Source organism: Rhinatrema bivittatum, chromosome 9 (genome assembly GCF_901001135.1).
Source record: "Rhinatrema bivittatum chromosome 9, aRhiBiv1.1, whole genome shotgun sequence".
Lineage (NCBI taxonomy): Eukaryota > Metazoa > Chordata > Amphibia > Gymnophiona > Rhinatrematidae > Rhinatrema > Rhinatrema bivittatum.
Genome location: NC_042623.1, coordinates 88,826,867 through 88,848,544, shown reverse-complemented (window position 1 = coordinate 88,848,544; position 21,678 = coordinate 88,826,867). Strand labels below are relative to the sequence as shown.

The 21,678-nt window shown below is 42.7% G+C and overlaps 1 protein-coding gene across 1 annotated transcript in view; it reads right to left on the bottom strand.

Moving 5' to 3' along the window:
- The window catches only part of WNT2 (Wnt family member 2), a 134,185-nt gene that overhangs the window by 55,725 nt on the left and 56,782 nt on the right, over positions 1-21,678 (bottom strand). Inside the window, exon 3 of the mRNA XM_029615953.1 lies at positions 4,789-5,066. Coding sequence (XP_029471813.1) covers positions 4,789-5,066 — 278 coding nt within the window. The remainder of the gene's footprint in view (positions 1-4,788; positions 5,067-21,678) is intronic.

Sequence of the window (21,678 nt, the reverse complement as noted above, 5' to 3'; positions counted from 1 at the left end):
GGCTCCTCAGGCCTTGGTTGATGACATCACCTGGGTTGGGATGGCTCCTCAGTACAACAGGGCTCAGATGAAGCAGGCCCTCTTATTGTTGTGCCTCGCGGCCGCAGGCCACAACCCCCTACCTGATTCGCGGTGTCGGGGCTGCCACGGCAGCATCGGGAAGACCACCGGAGCCCGGCTCCTTTCACTCCCGCACCTCGGCGCCGGCCCCCGCGGTGGCCACCGGCAGGGCAGGCGCCTCAGGTCTCCCCTCGCGGCCTCAGGCCGCTCTGCTCCGCTCCCGGGATCCAAGATGGCCACCCTTCCCTTAGGCACGAGGCCACGCCTCCTCATTTGATTTAAAGGGGCCTCGTCCCTCAAATTGACTTCACCTGTGCCTGATGGGCCGGGCACAGGGAAGTATATAAGCAGCCTTCCTCCATTCACTCGTCGACTTGGCAACGAGTCTGCTTGCTACAGTGAGTCTCCTGGTGCCTCTGGTTCCTGGTTCTTGCTTCTTCTTGGTGATTCCTCGGTGTGTGACTTCGGACTGGCAAGCGGTGATCCCTCTGTGTGTGACCTCGGACCGGCAAGCGACGAACCTCTGGTACTCGACCTCGGACTTCTTCCGGACCATCCATCTTCAAGGGCCCACTTAAGTCCCAGTGGCCCGGGTCCCTACGGGCTCCTCCCAGGGAGGCCGTGGGCTTCCAGTGGCGAAGATTCAGTTGGTCCTTGCTCCGACTCCACGCCTCTTCACTCTCTCAATGGCCATCTAAGTCTCCAGCACTGAAGACCCAGCCAGTCCTAACTTCTGTCCTGTCTCTCCACCCGACGGGGGAGCCTGAGGAACCATCTCCTAAGGTTATGGCTCCCGGGGCCTGCTCAGTGATTTGCCTGCCTACATCACCGCGCTTTTCTGGGGAACCCCGGTTCTGTAGGTGTTTCATTAGCCAGTGCAATATGCACTTCCGGCTGCAGCCGACCCTCTTTCCTGACGACACTACCAAGACAACCTTTATCCTCTCTCTCCTTGAAGGGAAGGCCCTAGAATGGGCTTCCCCCCTGTGGGAACGGGATGACCCCGTACTGAGTAATTTGAGAGAGTTCTGGGAACTTTTCCGAATGAGTTTTGGTGACCCCACTCAGGAGGTTTCTGCCAGGCCCAAACTCCTCCAATTGCGTCAGGGTTCAAGAACACTTGCTGAGTTTGCCATTGAGTTTCAGACCCTCTCTTCGGAGCTCGGTTGGGGCCCAGACTGCCTGCGAACCATCTTTCTACAAGGACTCAGTCCTAGAATCAAGGACGAGCTCGCAGACCGGGAGCTACCCAGGTCCTTGAACGCCCTCATCGATCTGGCGGGGTGCATTGATAGGCAACATCAAGAATGCCGCCAAGAGGCCCAGATGGCCATGAAAACCTCGACACCCTCTAGACGTCCTCGACGCTCACCTTCTCCTAAAGGTGAATCAGGAGACCCCCAAATACCGACCGACGAACCCATGCAATTGGGCCAAGGGAGGCTCTCCACACAGGAGCATCGAAGACGAATCAGAGACAGCCTCTGCCTCTACTGTGGTACGGCGGGTCACCAATTAGCCACATGCCCGGTGTGGCCGGGAAACTCCCAGGCCTAGGACCTGAAGGAGGTCTCTTCCTGGGCCTAACATCACCTGCACCTCCACTAACCTAACAGTTGCACTGACATCCGGGGATGGCGAATTCCATACTTTAGCCCTGGTAGACTCAGGAGCCGGGGGCAACTTTATTATGAAGAGTCTAGTGGAGCACTTAAAAATTCCACATGTTCACGCCCGGGCCCCATTGGTCATCTCCCCGCCGGAGACCAAGAGGGCCGAAGAAATTAAAATCAAGGCCGGCGGGGACCGAAGAAGTGAACACCGGTGCTGCTAACCGCCGCCGGAGACCAGCTGTTCAGCGGGGTCCTTGGATAGGAAAGGTGCTTCTGGGTGTATGTGAGAAAGAAACAGTGCTTGTGTGTGTGTATGAATGTGAGAAAGGAACGGTGCTTGTGTGTGTGTATGTGGTGTGTATGTGAGAAAGCAACGGTGCTTGTGTGTGTGTATGAATGTGAGAAAGGAACGGTGCTTGTGTGTGTGTATGTGGTGTGTATGTGAGAAAGGAACGGTGCTTGTGTGTGTGTTTGTGAGAAAGGAATGGTGCTTCTGTGTGTGTGTATGTGATGTGTATGTGAGAGAGGAATCTGCCAGTTTAAAAAAAAATGAAATGTGATAGTACATATACATCAACTTTTGTGCTGGTAGTGCAACTTTTGAAAAGTTGGATGAAAGATTAAATTACTGAATGTTAAACATCAATCTTCTGGAAAATAAAATTTAGCAAAGTGGGTAGAGACAAATACTAAAGCAAAAAAATTAAACTATTTAAAATGTTCATCTCAGCAAAATCACAAATTTAAGATACTGATGCCAGGTGGGGTTTGTTTGGTTTTTTTTAAGCATAATTTAAGCATGAAGACTAGAATAGTTCCAATCTGAAACGTTTTTGCCATTTTTTTTAAGCCTTTAGAAAATGTATATTTTTAAATGACTAAGACTGGAATCTTCCCATTTAAAAGGGAAGTTGACTAAGGATGTCTTTCAGTGCCATATCTCCCACATGAATAATCATATGACTGATAGTTTGAAGAATGACACTTGCTTTATTGCCTGAAAGCGCAAAACAAGAGAAGCTGTACGGTGTGAGTGGCTGTCCCTTGGGAGGACAGAACCTGAAGGAAGGATGTCATTTCGCCTTCTGATAGGAATGTGGTTTTCTTATTTAATGGTTGGGATCATCACTTTCACTTTTAGTAAAAGTAAAAAATGTTGCAAGTCTGAAAGCAAGGTGCTTCTGTGAGAGTGTAATGTGTATGTGAGACAGGGAGGGTGCTTCTGTGTGTCAATGTGTGTGTGTGCAAGAGAGATGGAGCAATGTTTTGGCTGACTTGTGGCTGTGAGATAGAACATGTGTGTGATTGAGAGCTTGTGTGTAAGTGAAAGAGAGAGAGCATGTGTGTGATTGAAAGCCTTTGTGTAAGTAAGAGAGAGCGAGAGCATTGTGTGATTGAGAGAGACTGGCCAGAGAGGTGACGTGTATATGTGTGAGACTGATCAGGGAGATTACTGGTATGTGTGTGTGTGTGTGTGTGTGTGTGTGTGTGTGTGTGTGTGTGTGAGAGAGAGACTGGTTGGGGAGATGATTGGTGTGTGAGAGACAGAAATTGGTCTTGAGGGTATGACTGGTGTGTGTGTGTGTGTGTGAGAGAGAGAGAGAGAGAGAGAAGAGATTGGTTGTGGTCCCTAAGGAAGAGGACAGTGAGGACAGCTTCAGCAGCTACTGCTGCTTCTGGTGTGGCCTGCAAGGGAAAGGAGTAGGAGAACTGCTGGAGAGGGTAAGTAAAGGTGGCTTTTTAAGCTCATTTTTCTTGATTGACTACCATTTTAATTATTGGGTAGTATGTGATGTGTCTGCTGTTTGAAATATTTTATTGGTGTTTGGTAAAGTTTTCAAAATGTGCTTGAGTCTTTAATTATTGGATATTCTATTCATTAGCTGTTTTAAAATTATTTTATTTGTATGATTTTATAATTATGATTCATGATTTATATATCTTGATTTTATTGATTGTTTCATGAGGATTAGTGACATTTTTGTTTTTCCATTGTTGCACTGTATAGAGTCTGACGTGATACGTTTTACAGTTTAGATTTTGTCTGTACATTTCTATTTATACTTTATGTGGCTTTATTCTGTGTTTGGTGAGAGTTTGTGTTCTGCATGCAAAGACTGAGATGAAGCATTCTTTTAGCATGTGGTTTCTCTGTAGGGATCTGTAGTAGCTTGGCCTGTTCTGTTTTCCTGATAGGAGGTGTATTGATATTTTAGATTCTGGTGTAATATTTGTGGTATTCTTTTTCATAGGTGGGGTTGTTATTCTTTGAGTTTTGGCAAATAGTACTGTGTTGATACGGGAGGACCATGCCGAAATATAGGGGTGTGTACATATATATGTAAATTATATATGTAAATTATATTGTATATGTAATTGGGTACCCATGGGCCAGTATGGAGAAAAATCCCCTGGGCCACTATTTTCCCTCAATCCGCCCCTGTTTACAGATGTAATTGGGGTAAAGTGTCATGTTTTTTACCATGCGCTGTAGGCTGACTTGAATAACTTCCCAACTAGGGAGAAGGAGTGATATCCTACAGACAGTCAAGTTTGTATAGCTGACAGTTTGGAGATAGCGCCCTCACCCACTGCACTAAGAATAAGGATAAAGGTAAGTAAAGATGAATGCCACACCTAGGAAAGTGAAAAATCAACCTTGTACAGCTGACAGCTGGGAGATACCCTCAGCTAGACTGGCAGACTGGGGAAACCAAATGGTCTTCATCTGCCAACACCTAGTATGTCGATTTCATGTGGCGAAGGTGGATTATAAGAGATGAAAATAAATGTCATTATGTACATTATAAAATACAGCACTCTAATATCAAATTGATTCCAGAGAGCATTACAGTTTTTGCACATTGTGATATTTTTTATTAGACCAACATAAGAACTATCCATACCTTTTGCTGCACATGAGTTTTACATCAGATTTGGTTAATTCTTCTATTGGTTCAATAAAAAGTGTAAACCTTCAAAGATTCAATTAAGTTATGAATATCACATTTTCAAACACACTTGCTTAGAATATGTGTAGACACATTGCATGAGTACCAAGCAATGACAGACTCTTGAAACGAGGATATTTTTTGAAGGCAATTACTAAACTTACCTTTCTTCCAGCTTTATTGTTGTGAAGGTTCATTAGTGCTCTTGCGTCTTTTCCTTTCCGTTCTTTTGCATCTACAAATACTCTGGCAAATTTGATACCATAGTCAATGTTATCACTGCAACCTCCCCAGTCAAAATTGCCTTTATTGTCTGTTGCAGAACCTTTTTTCTTAGGATCGCAGGAGCAGGATCTTAATTCTCCTTGGCTGCAAGCTCTGGTGATGGCAAATACGACTCCAGCGGAAGAGATGGCATACACAAAGGCAGACTCTCGATTACCTTAAAAAAAAAAGTTTTTTCAAATTATTTTTGTTTAGAGATTTAAAAATGTGTAATTTGGGGGGCAAGTCTGCTGGTCCAATGGCAGCACTATGCGATGCCATGAGGAAGAGCCCAGTTTTGCTGATTGAGCTAGGGATGCATCAGAGTAGGGCATCCTCGCCATTGTATAACAATGACACCTACAGGCATGATTCAGGATGCATGTATACAGGGTTCCGAAAAATAAGGCATTCTGTGGTAGCAAACTAAGGACTGTCATTGCTTTGGCTGGGTTACAGTCAGAGAAGGGTGGAGATTAACTGGGGGAAATGTCCTGGCATCCATGAATGGTAGACCACTGTATCTCAGCTTCAGACCCTCTATTATAGATTATAGTGGGAGAGGTAAGAGAAGAGCTGACTGAGTTGGTCAGCTATAAAGGAAGGCAAGCCAGGCCAGAAATTAAGAAGTCACTTTTGGCAAAAATTAATTTTTTAATAAGCAGAAATAAGATAAGTGGAGATAAACATATTAATAAAAATTCAATAGGTCTAAGTGATTGGGTAGCCTTTTTTTTTTAAAGGTATTTCTACTTTGACATTATAAATATATAATACTTGCTAAAAAAGCATTTTTGGATAGGAATAAGTAGGGTTAATAAAAACATAGAAACATAGAAATGACGGCAGAAAAAGACCAATTGGCCCATCTAGTCTGCCCAGCAGGCTTCCACACGTATTTTCCCATACTTATCTGTTTCATCAACCACCAAGTTCAGGACCCTTGTTGGTAACTGTTTGATTCAAATTTCCTGCCATCCTCTGTCATTGATGCAGAGAGTAATGTTGGAGTTGCATCAAAGGTGAGCATAAGGCTTAATGGTTAAGGGTAGTAATCACTGCATCAAGCAATTTACTTCGATACTTGTTTACCCAGACTGCACAGATCAATGCCTTGTTGGATGTTGTCTGAATGTAAATCCTGTTTTCCACATTTCCCCCTGCCGTTGAAGCAGAGAGAAATGCTGTATATTCATTCAAAATGATGTATCAGGCTAATTGGTTTAGGGTAGTAACCGCCGTAATAAGCAAGCTACCCCCACATTTATTTGTTTACCCAGATTGTTAATGGACACATCCAGATCAACACAAATAGGGGGAGCCAGTCCTGGTTTTGCCTGTTGCTTTTATGGATCTATAGCTAGTGCTTAGTATTCCCATACATGTACAGGGCTCAGGGTTCTTTCTTTCTTTTTTTTTTTTAATTAAATTTTTATTAAAGAACATTTCCACAAAAACAAAAATACTTAGAGACACCATAAAACATTACCAATGATGGGAACATCTTGGTATAAATGTAAGAACATTTTAGTATAGTATGAATACCCCCTTTCACTATCCACCCCCACCCTATCCCTCACCCTAAACCCATAATCATACAGTTAGGGGACAATTTCCACAAGGATTTCCATGCATAAAAGAAGCATATATTGTAGCAATTTTCAAAAGCCTATTTACGCATGTAAAACCAGTTTTAAGCATGGAAATCCTTTTGAAAATTACCCCCATAGAGTTCTCTGGGATGGCTCAGGGTCCCTTCTGTTGTGGGGAAGGACATTTTCTCTAGTGGGGAAAACACATCACAGATCTTGCTTCACAAAGCAAACTTCATTTCACAATATGAGGTAATTTTCAAAAGAATTTACATGCTTAAAACTGGGTTTTACATATATGTAAATCACTTTACGCATATTCGTGGGCTTTTGAAAATTGCTACAGTGTATGCCATTGGCAATAGGTTTTACATGAATAAGTGCACTTTAAGCGCATAAATGGACTTTTGAAAATTGCTATAATAGTATGTTACATTTATATATGTAACTCCTTTGAAAATTACCTCCCAAGCTTTGGGCTCCCAAAGACTTTTATTAGTTGAGGCAGATAGTTGCAGCTCAACATTAAGAAAATAGTTCCAGCAAATTGTACAATAAATTCTCTAATGCCTCTCAGTTTATAAGGATACCATCCTGTGGTGGAGTAAAGTTCACGCATGCTGCTGTCGGGTGACTTATCCAGTTCTCTAGGGTTGTTATTACTTGCTTGACGATAGCGCTGCCACGCTTTGAAGATCAAACTGTTTAAGAGGATTTAATCCTTGAAGATGGCGTTGCCATACATTTCAGGTCCAGGAGTTACTTGTGCAGTCCAGTCCGACGTACGTTTCGCAAAGGCTGCTTCAGGGACTGTTATTGAATCTATTTTTCCTGAACTTTCAACAGAGAAGTTTAAATTCCATCGCGTCCACATGGTACTGAATACCTTTAAAGAGGATTAAATCCTCTTAAACAGTTTGATCTTCAAAGCGCGGCAGCGCTATCGTCAAGCAAGGGAAGTACCGTTCCACATTTATTTCACAGTATAGAATAAAAAAAAAATAAGAAAACATAAAGAAAATAATAATAAAAATAGGACTTGAATGGACCGATGATTAAATGTGACCCGTTGCAGTTTAGATTCAGGCTTACTGCCTACAAACCGTGGGTGTTATGATGGTCCCACAGATATGAAATAAATGATTGCACATGAAAAAAGAGAAAGGTAATTGAAGTCTCCCATTATTACTGCACTACCAATTTGGTTAGCTTCCCTAATTTCTCTTAGCATTTCACTGTCCGTCTCACCATCTTGACCAGGTGGACGGTAGTATACCCCTATCACTATAGTCTTCCCCGACACACAAGGGATTTCTACCCATAAAGATTCAATTTTGTATTTAGTCTCATGCAGGATGTTTATCCTGTTGGACTCTATACCATCCCGGACATAAAGCACCACACCTCCTCCCGGGTGCTCCTCTCTGTCATTGCGATATAATTTGTACCCCGGTATAGCACTGTCCCACTGGTTATCCTCTTTCCACCATGTCTCTGAGATGTCAATTAAGTCTATGTCATCATTCACTGCTATACATTCTAATTCTCCCATCTTACTTCTTAGACTTCTGGCATTAGCATACAAACATTTCAAAGTTTGTTTTTTGTTTGTATTTTCATTCTGCTTTTTAATTGATAGGGATAAGTTAGAAATTATACAAATTATATCGCAATGATAGGGAGGATCAACTTGGTGGGGGTGTGGAACTTTATGTCCGGGAGGGTATAGAGTCCAACAGGATAAAGATCATACAAGAGAGTAAATGCTCAGTAGAATCTATATGGGTAGAAATCCCATGTGTGTTGTGTAAGAGTATAGTGATAGGATTATACTACCGTCCACCTGGACAAAATGGTCAGACAGATGTTGAAATGCTAAGAGAAATCAGGGAAGTAAACCAATTTGGCAGTGCAATAATAATGGGAGATTTCAATTACCACTATAAAGGTTCAACAATAAAATAGGATTCTAAGGACTTTAATGGACTGATGATTAAATGTGACCCGTTGCGGTTTAGAGCCTGGCTTACTGCCAAACAAACCGCGGGTGTTATGATGGTCCCACAGCTTTAAATAAATAAATGCACAAAAATAGAAAAAATTTGTAGCTTGCAACATATTGGTTTTGAGATTTCAATTACCCCAATATTGACTGGGTAAATGTAACATCAGGACTTGTTAGAGATATAAAGTTCCTGGATGTAATAAATGATTGCTTCATGGAGCAATTGGTTCAGGAACCAACAAGAGAGGGAGCTATTTTAGATTTAATTCTTAGTGGAACGCAAGCTTTGGTGAGAGAAGTAACGGTGGTGGGGCCACTTGGCAACAGTGATCATAACATGATCAAATTTAAACTAATAACTGGAAGGGGGACAATAAGTAAATCTGCAGCTCTAACACTAAATTTTAAAAAGGGAAACTTTGATAAAATGAGGAAAATAGTTAGAAAAAAACTGAAAGGTGCAGCTGCAAAGGTTAAAAGTGTTCAACAGGCTTGGACATTGTTTAAAAATACAATCCTAGAGGCACAGTCCATAAGTATTCCACGCATTAAGAAATGTGGAAGGAAGGCAAAACGATTACCGTCATGGTTAAAAGGTGAGGTGAAAGAGGCTATTTTAGCCAAAAAAACATCCTTCAAAAATTGGAAGAAGGATCCATCTGAAGAAAATAGGATAAAACATAAGCATTGTCAAGGTAAGTGTAAAACATTGATAAGACAGGCGAAGAGAGAATTTGAAATGAAGTTGGCAATAGAGGCAAAAACTCATAATAAAAACTTCTTTAAATATATCCAAAGCAAGAAACCTGTGAAGGAGTCGGTTGGACCATTAGATGACAGAGGGGTTAAAGGGGCTCTTAGGGGAGATAAGGCCATTGCAGAAAGACTAAATGAATTCTTTGCCTCCGTGTTTACTAATGAGGATGTTGGAGAGATACCAGTTCCAGAGATGGTTTTCAGGGGTGATGACTCAAGACGAACTGAACAAAATCACTGTGAACCTGGAAGATGTAGTAGGCCAGATTGACAAACTAAAGAGTAGCAAATCACCTGGACCGGATGGTATGCATCCTAGGGTTCTGAAGGAACTCAAAAATGAAATTTCTGATCTATTAGTTAAAATTTGTAACCTATCTTTAAAATCATCCATTGTACCTGAAGACTGGAGGGTGGCCAATGTAACCCCAATATTTAAAAAAGGCTCCAGGGGCGATCCGGGTAACTATAGACCAGTGAGCCTGACTTCAGTGCCGGGAAAAATAGTGGAAACTATTCTCAAGATCAAAATCGTAGAGCATATAGAAAGACATGATTTAATGGGACACAGTCAACATGGATTTACCCAAGGGAAGTCTTGCCTAACAAATCTGCTTCATTTTTTTGAAGGGGTTAATAAACATGTGGATAAAGGTGAACCGGTAGATGTAGTGTATTTGGATTTTCAGAAGGCGTTTGATAAAGTCCCCCATGAGAGGCTTCTACAAAAACTAAAAAGTCATGGGATAGGAGGCGATGTCCTTTTGTGGATTACAAACTGGTTAAAAGACAGGAAACAGAGAGTAGGATTAAATGGTCAATTTTCTCAGTGGAAAAGGGTAAACAGTGGAGTGCCTCAGGGATCTGTACTTGGACCGGTGCTTTTCAATATATATATAAATGATCTGGAAAGGAATACGACGAGTGAGGTTATCAAATTTGCGGATGATACAAAATTATTCAGAGTAGTTAAATCACAAGCAGACTGTGATACATTACAGGAGGACCTTGCAAGACTGGAAGATTGGGCATCCAAATGGCAGATGAAATTTAATGTAGACAAGTGCAAGGTGTTGCATATAGGGAAAAATAGCCCTTGCTGTAGTTACACAATGTTAGGTTCCATATTAGGAGCTACCACCCAGGAAAAAGATCTAGGCATCATAGTGATAATACTTTAAAATCGTCGGCTCAGTGTGCTTGCGGCAGTCAAAAAAGCAAATAGAATGTTAGGAATTATTAGGAAGGAAATAGTTTAATAAAACAGAAAATGTCATAATGCCTCTGTATCGCTCCATGGTGAGACCGCACCTTGAATACTGTGTACAATTCTGGTCACCGCATCTCAAAAAAGATATAGTTGCGTTGGAGAAGGTACAGAGAAGGGCAACCAAAATGATAAAGGGGATGGAACAGCTCCCCTATAAGGAAAGGCTAAAGAGGTTAGGGCTGTTCAGCTTGGAGAAGAGACGGCTGAGGGGGGATATGATAGAGGTCTTTAAGATCATGAGAGGTCTTGAAAGAGTAGATGTGACTTAGTTATTTACACTTTCGAATAATAGAAGGACTAGGGGACATTCCATGAAGTTAGCAAGTAACACATTTAAGACTAATCGGAGAAAATTCTTTTTCACTCAACATACAATAAAGCTCTGGAATTTGTTGCCAGAGGATGTGGTTAGTGCAGTTAGTGTAGCTGGGTTCAAAAAAGGTTTGGATAAGTTCTTGGAGGAGAAGTCCATTAATGGCTATTAATCAATTATACTTAGGGAATAGCCACTGCTATTAATTGCATCAGTAGCATGGGTTCTTCTTAGTGTTTGGGTAATTGCCAGGTTCTTGTGGCCTGGTTTTGGCTTCTGTTGGAAACAGGATGCTGGGCTTGATGGACCCTTGGTCTGACCCAGCATAGCAATTTCTTATGTTCTTATGTAGAATTTTTTAGCTCAGGTGAGTTTTTAGTTACAGGCACTTGGACTATTTTTCTAATTATTGGAATCTCACTGTTGGGATGCCCTAATTCTAATGCATCATTAGTATCCTTTGACGATACCTCTCTCCGAACCATGCGCTGCTGAACGACTGTTGGTTTTCCCCTTTGTTCTAGTTTAAAAGCTGCTCTATCTCCTTTTTAAAGGTTAACGCCAGCAGTCTGGTTCCACCCTGTCACCCACCGCCCTCTCACCCACCGCCCTCTCGCCCTGTCTTTTCCTCTCTCCCCTTTGCAAGCCTCTGACCATCTGTCCTCCCCTCCCCCTCTTCTCTCAGGCCCTGACAACTCCCCCATCCAACCCCAGGGCCCAAATCAAGGCCAAAGATATCTTCTTCCCTGCTCTGGGGTTGAAAGCCATTCTGATGCTTACCCCAGCTTCTGCATCTGCCAGCCAAGAAAATGCACTTGCTCCAGTCAAACGGGTGAATGCATTTTCAAAATCCTGCTGTTGGTAGTTTCTTAAGGTCAAACAAACATTTTTCTACAGACCACTGGCGTAGCCAAAACTGATTTTTTGGGTGGGCACAAGATTAACATGGGTGGGCTATAGGCATGCAGGTCTGAGACCTACTAGATGTACTCTTATTGATAAATAATGCCATATACTGCACCTACAATGGCTTTCTAAGTAGTTTGCAACAGCCATTATGCATCATGCATGAAATTTTAAATATTTACCTTAATTATTTCAAGCTTTTACAGCATTAAACATTCCTTATTAATCTGTATTAATTTATGTTACATTTATTGCAGTTTATAAACGCACAAATATATCATGTAAAAAGCAAAGAAAACAAACAATCAGATCCAATCATGTAATAAAACAAAAATTAATGTATTCTTTCATGAATCCTCTTTGCAGAAAACATGACATCATCAGAACAGGTGCAGAGCAGAGCTAGGACACTTCACATTACAACTAAGATGAAAAAAAAATTCAAATTCTGGTGTCACGTCAGAAAAAAAAATTCTTCAACTTTTGTGAAGTAACACAAACTCTTGCAAAGAAAGAGATATCTAGAACCTTGCCATATCATACAGTCACAGCACTGACTCTCAGAATTCAAATAACAGCAACCTTATGAAAAAGCAGCAATACAAATACTACACCAGGCCCTAGAACATTAATATATCACCTACTGGAGTATAAGAACCAACTGGCTACTACAGAGAAACCTCAGAAATACTGCACTTCAGTCACACACGCACAGGCAAAACAGAGACTGACCCTTACTTAATAGGGAAATAAGAGACTACAAATTAGAAACAGAAACATGCAGATAAAACCAAAATATTAAAGCCTGAGAAACTAGACTCTGAGCAGTGGAAAACTGAAGAGCGAGCAAAATACAAAAATATAAGAATTGCACATTCCCAAAGATGGTATATTCAAATTGCTAAAATCTCAAAATATTTTTTTTAACCTTTGTTGTGTGATCTTTGTATTTTTCTTATCAGTTGGTCCACATCTCTTTTTCCCATTTTTCCCTTGTCGCTCATTTCCTAATTCCTTTTCAGTGTCTCTCTTCTCCTACTGTCTTTTTCCCTTCCTCCCTCACACAGATACACACACATGCTTTCTTTCACAGACTCCCTCACATACATGCTCTCATCCCCCCAAACTCAAATTCTCTACACACACACACACACACACAAGCTCTCACTCTACATGCTCTATCATATACACACACACACACAAGCTTTCACTCTCTTACCCCCCCCCCCCCTCCCAGGCTGGTATGCACACAAAGATCCACACCCAGGCTCACATTCTTATACACACACAGACACAACCCAGGCTCCCTTGTGACCTTGGGCAAGTCACTTTACCCTCTGTTGCCTCAGGTACAAAATTAGATTCTAAGCCCTCTGAGGATAGGGAAATACCTACAGTACCTGAATGTTACCTGCTTTGAAGTTCCAAAAAACAGACTAAAAAAAGCTAAAATAAATAAATAACTAAACAACCATTCAAGCTCCCATTCTCACACACACATACACATATTCAAGCTTTCATTCTCATCCACATACATGGAGGGCCTTTTCATTAGGCACAGCCAAAGTCCTACATCTGCTGGCACGGGAATGGGATCCCGCGACAGCCTTGCAGCCCCGTCCCTCCTCTTCACTGTCACTGCGGCAGCCTTTCTTCTGAGGCCCCTCCTCTTCCCCGTCGCGGGGATGGGATCCAGCGATGGCATTGTTCCAACAGGCCTCTTCCAGTTGGGTGGGCCAGGGCCCAAAGTGGGTGGGCCACTGGCCACCCAAGTCCACCCATGGCTATGCCACTGCTACTGTCATAGCCGCTCTTTGGCCACTGGCCCTAGGAATTCCACCAGTGGTTGATGGCGAATCCAAACTTGAATCCTGCTTTTGCAGCAAGACAGACATTTAAGGCTTCACAAAGTTCCTCCTGATTGAATTGCTCTGATATAATGATGAGGCCAGGGAGTTACTCATCTCCCAGCTCTCAACCATGAGCTGTTTCCTTCAATCCCTTCTTTTCCATGAGAGAACTCCAAAACTAGCTATTCTTGGAGGAATTCTGCGCAACCGTGCAGCACAGAATTTGGGAACAATTCCCCTTTAGCACAGAATGTTGATCAAATTCTGTGCACAAGGTTATTTGGGAGCTGAAGAAAGAAGCAGAGGGGAGCAGTAGTCAGCCTACATGGTCCCAGGAAGAGAAAGTGAAAGAGCAACTTTGCACAGGCCTAGAAGGAAGACACTACAATAGGCAGCTCCAGAAGAAGAAAGCATAGGGGTGGCTCTGGAAGTAGGAAGCAAATGGGGTAGAGCCCATACAGGCCCAGAAGGAAAACATGGTAGCCAATGGCCCTGAAAGTAAGAGATGCCAGCATTGCAGGCTGCATGGAATGGGATCTGTGAGGACCGGTGAGTGCTGTGGAGGGAGGGATAAGGGTGGGGAGAATGAAGAAAGAGTGATCTAGTGGTGACTTTGATCTGGGAAGAGAGGGAGCTGTGGGGGTCAAGCCTGGGAGGGTAGAGAGCTGAGGAGGATTGAGCCTGGGAAGTGGGTGAAAGGTTCAAGCTTGGGGGTAGAAAGTGTGAGAGAGCAGTGAGATGAAGTCTGGAGGAAGGGACAGATTAGCATGAGTGGTGGGTCAAAAACTTGAATTAAGCGAGGGTTGAGAATGGAGGTAAGGGAGTCAAGCCTGGGTGGGAGATGGAGGGTGAAAAAGCTGGGAAGTGAACTAGGGAGGGGTCAAGTCTGGGGGTGGGGAGAAAAGAGAGGAAGCTGTAGGGCTGAGCGTGGGTGGGGTGGGAGAGAGGTGAGGGATTAATGCTGAGGGAAGAGGGGGAAGAACTGGGGTGGCCGAGCCTGTAAGGGGGATGGTTCAGGCCCTATGATGTACTATTTCAGTACTCCTGGAGATATTCTGCACAAAAAAAAATTTTAAATGAGCATTTTTGAGCAATTGTTTTCTATATTGTATTTTAAATTAAGTATCATTCAAAAAGGATTGTATTGTGCCATTTTTATAAAAACGCAGAATTCTTTTTTTTTTCACAGAATTCTCTCCAGGAGTAAAAATTGCTTTCTCCCTCTGACAGGCACCTCTGTACTAGAACTGCAATCCCCTCTACTGGCAGAAATTTCCTGCTGCAGACCTCGTGTAAATGTGCAGAGACTAAATGTATCCTTTACCAAGGCAAATTTACTTTTTAGTATGGGAAAGGCCTTTGCAGATTTGTACCTCGATTTCCCTAAGAAAAGCAGGATGATAAGTCCACGTGTGCAGGGGGAAAATCAGGCCCTGCTTAGACTTTCCATGATGACCTGAAGACACTGAATAATGCAATTTCTACAAGACCCGTGTATGAATGAAAGTATAATTGAAAATCGTTAAGAGAACTTTAGGAGGGTTCCAATTCTGATCTTTGGGGAAAAAAATCCCAGGAAAAACATTTTTATCTGAATTTTTCAATTTTTTTCTCCCTGGGCCTTCTCATGTCACTGTGGCCTCATTACATCAAACTGCCCACCCCTCATGTAGAAGAGATGCATTGATGTATGGGAGCCTTACAGCCACACATCATGCCTATTGGGTGGCAGCGGCAAGGGCCACATTGTTGGTGAGATCCGTTTAGAGGAATGAGGTCCTGTTTTTGGCCAGCAGCTGGAGGGGGGGGGGGGGGGGGGGGGAATGATGTAGCATGAAAAGGAATCAGGAAAGGTGGTAGTTGGGATAGGAGGGCATAATGGCAGAGGAGGGCTCAAAAAAGAAGCAGCAGCTGACACACGTGGTCCTGAAGGCTGCATAGGGGACCAGGAGCAATGTCTCTTGGGCACCTACAGATCCACAGCTTGCATCTCTCTCTCTCTCTCTCACACACACACACACACACAGATGCACAAGCAGACTCCCTCTCTGTAACTGACACACCCATTATCTCTATCTTTCCCCCTCCATGGAAAACCTTAGCACTCTCCTCTCTATCCCCAAGCTTGACCCCAGCATGCTTCCTTCCCCACCTTTCTTTTTGATCCCTGTGCTCTACCACTGATTAAGCATGGGCACACACGGCTAGCACGAGGATGTGACTCAGCAGTCTGCAGGGAACAGGGGGAGGGGGGGTGGGGAGATGGTGGGGCTGAGGCTGGAACTAACTGAATAGACAAAAACCATCTGCTTCCCAATCCAGCCCCTCTCCTCCTGCTGCTCCCCATCCTCTCCTGTTTCCCTGCTGAGTGTGTATGTGTGATGAATGAGTTTGAAGTGGACAAGGAAGAGCAAAGAAAGACAGTCTCTCTCTGCTCTGGTTGTTTCTCCACCCTCCTAGGCAGTCCACAGGGAACAGTAGGGAAGGGGGGGTCAGATGTCCCAGGTATGTGCACACACCCTGACCTGCAGGAGCACTGATTATTGGTGGCATGTCCAGGCTGGTGAGCACCCTCCCACAGACGACACCTGGGGGGCACGACCGCTCCCTCCCCTTCCAGCAATTGCGTGGACATATTCATGGAATACATGGATCCCCAAAAAACTATTCATGTCAGAATCAACATGTCCTGAAATTTTGATGTGTATAGATGGAAAGCCATAAAGTTAGTAGGTGGCAAAACTACATGCACAGACTCATGGAATAATTGGATCCCCCAAGCCATACACACTTCATGATCCTTGTGAGCCCCCTGATATATCCTAAACGTTTGATGTGCATCAGATGAAAAATGGAAAAGTTATTAGGTGGCATAATTGCATACATGTTTTCATGGAACTAAAAAATATCTTGTCTTCCCCAATCATGCTGTGAATTGGATAGAAACAGAAATGTTCTTATATGATGCAATTGCACAAATGTTTTAGGTGCAGAATTGTGCATAAATATTTGTGAAATACTTGGATCTCACTTCCCCCCCCCCCCCCAAAAAAAAAAAAAACAAAACCCACCTCACTTGCGATCCTTATGGACTCCCTGACATAATAAAAACTTGGTGTGAATCAGATGCAAAACAAAAAAGTTAATAGGGGACAATATTTGCACGTGTCTTTGTGGAATAAGAGTCCAGAAAAAAAATACCTGTGTCCCAATCCTCTTGGCTTCCCTGATATAACCTGGAAATCTATTGCCCGATAGTATACCGAATGGGAAAGTTTTAGTGGGGGACAAACAAGAGAAACACACACACATACAGATCCCCAGGATGACCACATAAACTTCTCTTTCTTCGAAAAATAGGTTAAAAGGTGGGAGAAACCTTTTAGTAATTTGGCCTTTACAGGTAAGGCATATTATTGCATTTAAAAAAGGGGGGAAATATATGCAGAGATTGTTATTCAAGAACTACAGGAGATCCTAGGGAGATCACACTGAAGTATGTTGTACAACTTTGGTCTCCCTGTCTAAGGGGAATATAACCATTAGAACAAGTAACCCAAAGGGATTAGGAAAATGGAACATTTACTATATAAAGAAACAGGGGTAACGAGAATTGTTTACCTTTGAGAGGAGAAAACTATCAAATACTGTAAGCATTATCAATAAACATCATAAATAACACGTATAATATGGAAACAACAACATAAGAACATGCCATACTGGGTCAGACCAAGGGTCCATCAAGCCCAGCATCCTGTTTCCAACAGTGGCCAATCCAGGCCATAAGAACCTGGCAAGTACCCGAAAACTAAGTCTATTCCATGTTACTGTTGCTAGTAATAGCAGTGGCTATTTTCTAAGTCAACTTAATTAATAGCAGGTAATGGACTTCTCCTCCAAGAACTTATTCAATCCTTTTTTGAACCCAACTACACTAACTGCACTAACCACATCCTCTGGCAACAAATTCCAGAGCATACAAAAATACAGCACGGTCAATTTAACTTGTTAATAAGGAAGAATTGTTTAACTGTTAGGATAATCAGGTTATGGAATCTTCTGTCTAGCAAGGCTGCCTATAAACTACCATTATTCTTTTTCTGGAGAAGAAACATAATTTCTTAATATTATAGAATTAAAAAAATATGGTGATCAAACATGACTATTGGCTCCTATATAGAAAACCAGAATAAGTTTGAACATGAAGGATTTTGTTAAAAATATATTCTCTCAAACTGCATAATATCTGATTTGTAAATATTTTGAAAATTGCACTACATATTTTTCCATATAAGATCAACTGATTTTCACAGTAAAATCTGCATGAAAATATCCACACCTTATCTGAATGTAATCCACTTTGAAGTGACAAAAAGTGGAATATAAATCAGGCAAATAAATAAGCATATTCTTAACTAGGAAAAAAATAAATGCAACATATATGGAAGAAAATGAAAAAAAAATAATAGTTACATAAAAAAGCCATCCATTATATTATATATTAATACAATAATGAGGGGAGATAGGGGAAAGAGGAAAACAACAAAATTCATAAAGGAAAAAATAGAGGTGGACACTATATTTTAACAATCCTCAATATACAATTTGGGCTGTATATTGCAAGGTAGCTAAGATGATCTTTTTTTCTAGAAACCTCTCCAATTGAACTGGATCATTAAAACAAAAATTAACTCCCTGGTTCTTGATTATGAATTTTTACCAGAAATAAAAAAAAAAAATTCAGCACCCAAAGAAGACATCTTATTAGGCAGTGCCAAGAACTACTTTCTCTTATCTTGAAGCTCTCCAGAGATCCAGAAGCATCCTAACCTTCTGGTTAAAAAAAAAGGCACATCTTTATTGCAAAAGAAAGCATTAAGAGCCCAGTTCCTAACAAAGTTGTTCTGGCTACATCTTCCTGACAGGGTCATTCATCAAATCGCATAAGGGCGTTATCGCAGGCATTAGGGCCCTAACGCCCACAACAACGCCATTAACCCCCATGATAAAAAACGCATCATAAAATGCCTATGCAAAATTTTAAATTTTAGTCAAAAGGGAGGAGTTTGGGCAGAGTTTGTGAAAATGAGGGGTGTTTATCTTTGCGCGCGATAATGTAATGCATATTATTGTATATTTTAATGCTGGAAATAACTACAACTTTTTTCTTAGTGTTATACTCTGCGATATGCCCGAAACGGGAATTGTGATAAATATGGAGGAGGGAGTTAGGGGAGAGGGAAGTGAAGGCAGGGTCGGTGGAAGGGACTAGGTAAATTATGCCTGGGCCTAGGACACCGAGTGTTAGGGGGCGCGAGCAGTGGTATACCGAGGGGAGGTCAGGGGAGCCATATGCCCCCGGGAGCAGGGCCATGGGGGGGGGCGCTAATGGCTGACATGGAGGCTCATGCAGCCGTCAGTGGACCTCATCCCACTGGCAGCTGAGCAGGGAACTACTGCTGTGCTGTGTGCCGGAAGCACACAGCAGAAAGACTGGTGGGGCCGTGGTGGAGCTCATCTCACCACGGCCCGAAGAAAAAGCTCACATCCAAACCTGCAGGTGTTCCTCCTCCTTCCTGCCCGTGCAGCCCTGGAAGAAAAACGTTGCCAGAGCTACACAGGCAGGAAGGAGAAGGAGCATCAGCCGTGTGCAGAAGAGGAGCAGCATTTATGGTTCTCCGAGAATCCCAAGTCACAGCAGGCTGAAAAGAGGAGGAGGCCTGGAAGCAGGGCCGCTGCAGATCCCACATTGTGGGCGGCCGAGAAGATCAGGGCCGCTGCAGAGCCCATCCTGTGGCGACCCATGAATAGGAGGCCCAGAGGCAAGAGAGAGGCTGAGGTCCTGTAGAGTGCATATGTGTGTATGAGATGAGTTGAGAGTCTGTGTGTGGGAGTGAGGATCTGACTGTTTGCAGAGACAGCATGTGAGAGCCTCTGTGTGTGTGAGAGAGACAGCATGTGAGTGAGAGCCTGTGCTTGAGCAAGACAGCATGTGGGAGTGAGAGAGAGCCTGTGTGTGTGAGAGTCAGACAGCATGTGCCAGTGAGAGACTGTATGTATGAATGATTGTATGAGAGAGAGCATGTGAGAGTGTGAGTGAAAGCCTGTGTGTGTGTGTTTCAGAGAGAGAGAGAAAAAGCATGTGAGAATGAGAACCTGACTGTGTGTTTGAGGGAAGAAGACAGATGGAGAGAAAAGAAATAGAAAAAAAGACAATATAAAAGGAATTGGCAAAAAAATAAGAAAGGGAAGGTGGGAAAAAAAAACTTGTGACCAACCAATTAGAAAACTAAGATCAGACAGTAAAGGTAAAAAAAAATAAATTACTTTTTAGTGATTGGCACATGTAATCTTTGGGAATGTGCAAGAATAGCATTTTCTCTATGTGGATCTCACAATGTACGAGATCAGCATGGAGGAAGTGGAAGCCCACGGGGCCTGTACAGAGGAGGCAGCAGCAGAATGGGCTTCGGTGCCAGTAGCAGCAATCAGCACCTCCCCAATAGCCACGTGGCAGCAGTGACAGTGGCAGCAGTGGAATGAGAGAGGCTCCGAGGTTGCTGGCAAAAGAAAGAGAGGGGGTCTGGCCTTTAGTGTGTGCATGTGTATGAATGGAAGTCTGCCTGGGGGTGTATGTGTGTGAATGCATGGGTGCCTGCCTGAGGGTGTGTCTGTATGAGAATGAATGGGTGTCTTCTGGCGGATTGTATGTGTGAGAATAGGTGCCTACCTTTGTGTGGTGTATGTGTGTGTGAGAATGAATTGGTGCCTGCCTGGGGGTCTGTGTGTGTGAGAATGAGTGTGTGCATGCCTGGGGGATGGTGAGGGAGTGGTGTGAAAATGAATGGGAGCCTGCCTGGGGGTCAGTGTGTGTGTGTGTGTGTGTGTGTGTGTGAGAGAATGACTGGGAACTTGCCTGGGTGTGTGTATTTGTGTGAGAATGATTGGGAGCTTGCCTAGGTGTGTATGTGAGGGAGTCAGTGAGAGTGAGAGCATGAGTGTGTCTGAGAAAATCCAGGGGAGTAAGAGTTTGTGTGTGGAGGGGGAGAGAGTGTCTTAGAGCCTGAGAGTGTGTCAGTGTGAGAACGAGAGGATATGGTGGGTATAAGAGCATGAATATGTATGTATGTGACAGTGTATGTGTGAGAGAGAATGGACATGTGAGTATGTGTGAGAGAGAGGATAACCTCCTAATCCTCGACAATATCAGGGTGACTGGAAATCAAGAGCTCCCACGTATGGACAGCAGGGGCTTTTTAAAATCCTTATTAGTTTTAATTATTGGGTGTTATTTGATATATGTGCTGTTTTGAAATATTTTATTGGTGTTTGGGAAATTGTAAAAAATGTAAATGATTTTAATTAATAGAAATTCTATTTATTAGTAGTTTTAAAATGTTCTTTTATTAGTATGGTTTTACTATTGTAACTGATGCTTTATGTTTCTTGATTTTATTTGTTTTATGAGGAATGGTGGTTCTGCTTTTCCATTGTTAATACACAGAGTCTGACTTCTTGGGGTTTCCATTTTAGTTTTTGTCTAATTTGTGCTCATTTATTTTGTATTCTGTATTTGGTGAGGGTCTGTCTCTGCTCTGTGTGTGTGACCATGATGAGAGATTCTGCTAGCATGTAGTGTCTGTATAGGGATCTATAGCAATCGGTTTGTTTTGTTTCCTCAGTAGGTGGTGTATTGGTATTCTAGGACCCAGTGTAATATTTACCCTTGCTTTTCACAGGTAGAGTTATTGTTGTTTAAGTCCTTGGTGTTATTAATGTTATGTTATGATGGGATTGCAGTATAGATTTTGAGTGTCTTTTTTGTGGGGTTTTGTGTTAGTTCACAATGTGTCTGGCAGTGGATGGTGTTCGTGCTGCTGTTACTGTGAGGTGACACCAGAATTGAAAATATCTTTTAGTATGATGAGCTGTAAGGAAACATCCAAGCTCCATGTTTGGGGGAATTTCAGTGGATGCAGAGAGTTACAGAACTGGAAGTGCAGGATTTATATTGACATTCTGTCCCTTCCTATATATTCCAGACTTCACTCTCATAGCCATATAGAATTAGTTGAATGAGGCTATCAAATAATTTTAT